At 64.6% G+C, this 5,797-nt stretch overlaps 1 protein-coding gene across 1 annotated transcript; it reads right to left on the minus strand.

Annotated features, from left to right (window-relative positions):
• Nucleotides 1–550: 550 nt before the first annotated feature.
• HES5 (hes family bHLH transcription factor 5) lies at nucleotides 551–1,325 on the minus strand. The gene is made up of 3 exons (XM_063103701.1): nucleotides 1,272–1,325; nucleotides 1,019–1,184; nucleotides 551–837 (listed from the first exon to the last, which is right to left on the minus strand). Exons 1-3 carry the CDS (start codon nucleotides 1,323–1,325, stop codon nucleotides 551–553), a joined length of 507 nt encoding a protein of 168 aa, XP_062959771.1.
• Nucleotides 1,326–5,797: the final 4,472 nt, after the last annotated feature.

A 5,797-nucleotide genomic window follows, 5' to 3' on the forward strand; every position in this document is an offset into this window, starting at 1 on the left:
CCCAAACAGCCCACTATGAGCCCTGACCAGACAACCGAGCACACGTGGGGCCTCCTGGCCACGGCTCCCGCGGTCCCTCACGCCAGTCCAGGCTGGGTGCGCTTTCCTATGAGGATACACCTTGCGTTCGGCCTTCACAAAAGGCAAATGTGCCCACGGCACGCCCGCCTGCCAGGGCGCTTGCCCAGCAGCAACGGGCCCTGAAGAAAGTCCTCTACGGGCTGGGGGGGCCAGCTTGCCGACCCCTGCCGCCTACAAATATCATAGAACCCCGGGTGCCGGGGACTTCCCAGAAGTCACTTGCTGAAATGCAAACACAGAACAACCCCATGGGGTCAGACACTTGGAGAAAAGGGCCCCGACCGTCCTAAATGACAACGACCCCGCACACACATTCTCTGAGAATGACCGTCCTGCTGGCCCGCCAGCCTGGCGAGGGAGCCTTGCGGAGAAGAGCGCGCCCAGGCCGGGGGCTGCACGACGGCCAGGGAGGCTCTTGCCTCCCCGCGAGAGCGGCGGGCTCGCCCTCCGGTCCTCGGGTCCCGCCGGGTCACCAGGGCCGCCAGAGGCCGCAGGCGGGCTGGCGCGCGGCGGCGGCGGCCTTGGCGGAGGAGAGCGCGGGCGGGGGCGCGGCGCCGGGCGCCTGGGGCTCCTGGGCGGGCGCGGCGGGCGCGGCCGGGGGCCGCTGGAAGTGGCAGAGCAGCTGCATCTGCGCGTCGCCGGCGGCGTGCAGCGTCAGGAAGTGCACGGCCTCCTGCAGGCACCACGCGTAGCCCTCGCTGTAGTCCTGCGGCGGGCTCTTGGCGGCGGCGGCGGCGGCGGCGGCGGCGGCGAAGGCTGCGGGGAGGCGGGGTCGGGGTCGGGGCGCGGTGAGCGGGGTCGGGGTCGGGGTCGGGGCGCGGTGAGCGGGGTCGGGGGTCGCGGTGAGCGGGGTCGGGGCCGGGGCGCGGTGAGCGGGGTCGGGGGGCGCGGCGGTGAGCGGGGTCGGGGTCGGGGTCGGGGCCTGCGGGGCGCGCACCTCTGCTGTGCTTCAGGTAGCTCACGGCCATCTCCAGGATGTCGGCCTTCTCCAGCTTGGAGTTGGGCTGGTGCCGCGCGAACTCCTGCTCCAGCAGCAGCTTCAGCTGCTCGATGCTGCTGTTGATGCGGTCGCGGCGCATCTTCTCCACCACCGGCTTCCGCAGCTGCGGGGGGAGCGCGTCAGGCGGGCCCGAGCCGGCCGGGGACGCCGGGGACGCCGGGGAGCGCGCGCCGCGCGGGCTGGCACTTACGCGGTTTTTCTCTTTGGGGCTGAGCAGCTCCACGGCCGCGGTGCTGGGGGCCATGCCGGGCAGCGGAGGGGCGGCGAGCGGCGCGGGCGGGCAGGGCCGGCGGTCCCGGGCTGGCGGACGGCGCGGCGCCCTTTATAGGCGCGCGGGCGGCTGGCGCCTGGGGCCCGGGCGCCGCGGCCGTTCCCACACTCGGCGGCCAATGGCGGCGCGGGCCGCACAAAGGCGCCGGCCCATTAGCGCACGCTAAATTGCCCGTGAATTGGCGCGGGCACAATGGGCGCTCCCCGAGGAGCAGGTGGGCCGCGCGGCACAATGTCCGGGCTGTGGGAACGCGCTCGCCCCTCATTAGCATCCCGGGGCCGGAGGCCGGGAGCCCCGAGCCTCAATATGCTGCCTTTTCCCAGGCGGCGGGGAGGGGTGGGAGCAGGAAGGAGCGCCCCCCGCCCCGTCCCCTCCCCAGCGACTCTCCACTGCTGGCTGGCAGAGGCCACGGGCACGCTCCGGGGAAGAGCTTCAGAATGAACAGGTGCGGCGGCTGCCGGGGGATGGGCACCCCCCCCCCCCCGACAGGAGCCCGCTGCACCCCCAGGGCTGCAGAAGAGCCCACACCCTCCTGGACAGGCGTTCTGTCACCCTCTCCACATGCCGGGGTGAGCAAGGGCCCCAGGCTCTTAGCATCAGCCCCACTGGCCTATGTTGCAAGTCCCCAGACATCACGTGGGATTCGTGACTTCCGTGGAGCTGGAGAATGGGCCAGCGCACCTCCCTGACGGTGCTTTGGACAGCTTCAGGAGCCAGAGTACCTGAATGCCCAGCATGGAGCCTGGCACCTAGGCAGCCCCTATCCCCAGCCCCTGCACCCTATCCTCCTGGGAGCAGTTCACCAGGCCTTAGCATCTGGGCTGCTCCATAAACCAGCAGGTGTCCCTTGGGACACTCTCCCTACCCCCATCTGGCTGGGAATCTGACCATGGCTTCCCAGGAGCTTGGCAGGGCCTACGGCTGCCAGCATGCTTCGTGTGGTTGCTGTTCGTGCGTGACTTGTGAGAAGCCACAGCCGCATGGCTCCCCTCTCTACTGCCTGAGGGGCACGTGTAGGGTTTGCTTTCCTTGGGCGTCTTGCCAGTGGGCGGGGAGGTGGTGCCAGGTGGCAGACTTGGGGATGGGAGCAGAGCAGCCTGGGGCCCCCAGGGAGGCTGTGCCAGCTCAGACTGGACCCTGGGGACCTGCCAGATGAGCTGATAACCCTGGACCTGACCAGCCCAACAGAGGACCAGCAGCTGCTTTGGGGCAACCAGCCCCACTCTGGGGAGGGCCCCCAGGGAGCCCCTCCACCTGGAAGTCACCAAACCTCTGATTCTCTGCTGCCAGGAAGCCCAGTTGTCCTACAGGGGCTGAGGGAGTGGTGGGCCTGGGATGCCTCCTAGGGGCAGGTTGGGACCCAGCCAGGACCAAATAGAAGGCAGGGCCTCAGCCCGGGGAGCCAGGGGCTGGCATTGGGGCATTTTAGCCCATGTTGAAATCCAGGAGCCTGGTTCCCTGGACGGATTTCAGCCACATCTGAATGTGGCTAGGAATTGCAGAGCTCTAACAAGGGTCCAGTCAGGGATACCCCCCACTGAGGGTCTTGGCAGTGATCCACAGCTGTGAGTGGCCTGTTTGGTGGGCCTGGCTCCAGGAGGCCCTCAGCACAAGGAGCCATTGGTTACCCAGGGCTGGACCTGTCCAGGAGGCAGGCAGGGTGGTGCCAGGACAGCAGGGAAAGGCCTGACTTCAAGCCAGCACATCATGACCCTCCCACTGGCCTGCCGGGCATGCCCCAGGATGCATTCGGCTGGGGGGCCTCCCGGCGTGGAAACTCCAGATGAGTTTGGTGGGGGAGGGAAGGGAGCCCCTCCTTACCCTCTGCTACCTGCCCCCGGGGCCCTCCCACAACAGCTCTCTTGAAAGGCACTCATGCCCCAGACTAGTTGTGGGTGGCGGTGGCACCAAGGTAGGGCTGCCTTGCGCTCAGCTGGGGGGACCCTACCACAACACTCTGGCCCTTGTTTGATGCACAGGGCAGAGGGCACCTGGGCAAGCCTGGGTGGAAATGTGGAAGCCACAAGCTCAGCATCCACAGCCCTGGGCACTGACGGTGGCTGGCACCTGGGGACCCAGTGATGCTCTGTGGAGCCATTTTTGCCGCCAAAGGGGGGTTTGTGCTGGGTGGCTGTCACATTTTGGTGTGTTGCTTGCCTGGTGATGGGCTCCCCCAGGGTGGGTTGGCGTGGGGAGGGCAGGATCACTTCGTCACCTGCATGCCCATCGCCTGTCCTGCTACCCAAGGCCCAGCACCAAGGAGGCGCTCAGCCACAGGCTAATGGAACACAGGAGCAGGGGGCAGGGTGGAAACAGGGTCTGAGCCCATGTGTGCCCCGACCGCCCGGCTGCGGTGGGGGGCAGCACCCAGGCCAGGCACTGCTCCCAGGCTCTGGAGGGGGCAGTTGGCTGGGACTTGTGTCCTGTCTTGATCCCTTCCCTAAGACACGTGCCGGGAAATGTGGTCCAGCCCACACCCCATCTCAACAGCCTGCCCACCCGCAGTGGGCCGGGATGGCAGGCTGCCGGAGGTGAGGGTGGTGGGTGGGCCGTGGGGGGGCTGTGCCCTCCCTCCTCCTCCTCCCCCTGGCCCAGAGCAGCTTTGATCCAATTTGCAGTGTGGGAAATATGAAATGTACGGTGTTAAATCCCAGCCGGATGAAAGGCTCACTCCCTCCCCAGTGTGGGCCAGATGGCAGCTCGGGCGGCCTCCGAGGCACACGCCTGGCCTTTGTGGGCCGTTTAACACTGTGAATGGGGACAAAGTGTGGGAAACTCGCTGGGCTCCTGGCTCACACCATCTGAGGTGAGTAGCTGCTGCGAGGGGGGCCGGGGAGGGGGCCCCTCCAGGCTGGCGGGCTTTGCTTGCAGAAGCACAGAGGAATGTGTGTGTGCATATGGGGGATGGGGGATTGAGTCCTCCGCCTTGGCTGCCGCTGGCAGCTTGGGGTGGGATGGGGGGTCCTTTCCCCAGCTGGGCTTTGAGGAGGTAGGGAGTTTGTCCAGCCTGCCTGCACCTCCCAGGGCCTCCCACCCTGGAGAGCTCAGTAAGTCTGAGGGACCTTCTAGTCGGGGTGGGCATGGGGAGTCTGGAGTTGACATCCCCCAAAACAGCCATTCAGGCAGGGCACTTTGCTGTAGACGTGGGGCTCCGGGTGAAACCCACTTTTGGGACATTATTATGTCAGATTTCATGAGTCTAGGACCATAACGCATTTCTGAGTAAACCACACCCCCAATGCCAGTGGCCCAGGCTGGCTGCCAAGAACTCCTCAGGAGGGGACAGGGCCACGGGGGGCAGGGGGCGTTCTGGGGCGTTTGCTCCCAGCTGCCCGAGGAGGACTTCTTGCTGGTGGGAATGTAAAACAGGGTGGCTTTGGTGGTTCCTCAAAAAGTTAAACATAGAATTACCGTATGATCCAGCAATTCCACTTCTGGGTCTATACCCAAAAGAACTGAAAGCAGGGTCTTGAAGAGATACGTGTGTGCCACGTTGAAAGCGGCATTATTCACAATATGCGAAATGTGGAAGGAGCCTGAGTGTCCCTGGACAGATGAACGGATAGGTGAGATGTGGTCTGTCCATACAACGGAATATCACTCAGCCTTCAAAAAGGAAATAAGTCCTGACATCTGCCACAGCCGGACGGGCCTTGAGGACATTGCGCTCAGTGAAATAAGCCAGACACAAAAGGACACATAGTGTGTGAATCCGCTCATAGGAAAGACCTAGAGTCGTCGGATTCAGAGACGGAAAGTAGAAGGGTGGGTGCCGGGGGCTGGAGAGATCTGGGGTGGGGGTGACGGTCACACGACACTGTGCATGTGCTCAGTGCCACTGAGCGGCACACTTAAAGATGGTTAAGACGAGGGCCGGCCCGTGGCTCACGCGGGAGAGTGCGGTGCTGACAACACCGAGTCAAGGGTTCGGATCCCCTTACCGGTCATCTTTTAGAAAAAAAAAAAAAAAGGTTAAGATGGTTAAATTTTATGTTATTTGTATTTTGCCACAATTGGGGAAGAAAAGGAGGACTTCTTTTGGAGAAGAGCCAGAAACTCCCTCCTGTCCGACCCCCTCCCAGGCCGTCACAGCTTCTAAAGGCCATTGGCCCTGGGACATCCAGGGCCCTGCAGGACTGGTCTGGAGGGGACACTGCCACAGGATCTGATCCCTCCTCCCTCCCCCGGGCCTGCAAGGTGATCCCCAGGAGCGAGGTTGTGAGGTGCACAGAGCAGGCTGGACTGCAGGGTCCTAGGAAGTGCCAGGCTGCTCCCACTGGGCATTCCTGGTCCCCAAAGGGTTTCCAGCCTGGGATGTGGGAGCCAGGCTGGCCTTCTGGGAAAGGTGGGCCATGGACAGCCTGGAGTTCCTAGCATTTCCCCCACCTGCCTCAGCCCCTGCTGGGGAGCCGCTGGGTGGGAGCTCTACCTGACGTTTGCAGAAA

This window comes from Cynocephalus volans, chromosome 8 (assembly GCF_027409185.1).
Source record: "Cynocephalus volans isolate mCynVol1 chromosome 8, mCynVol1.pri, whole genome shotgun sequence".
In the NCBI taxonomy this organism is placed as follows: domain Eukaryota; kingdom Metazoa; phylum Chordata; class Mammalia; order Dermoptera; family Cynocephalidae; genus Cynocephalus; species Cynocephalus volans.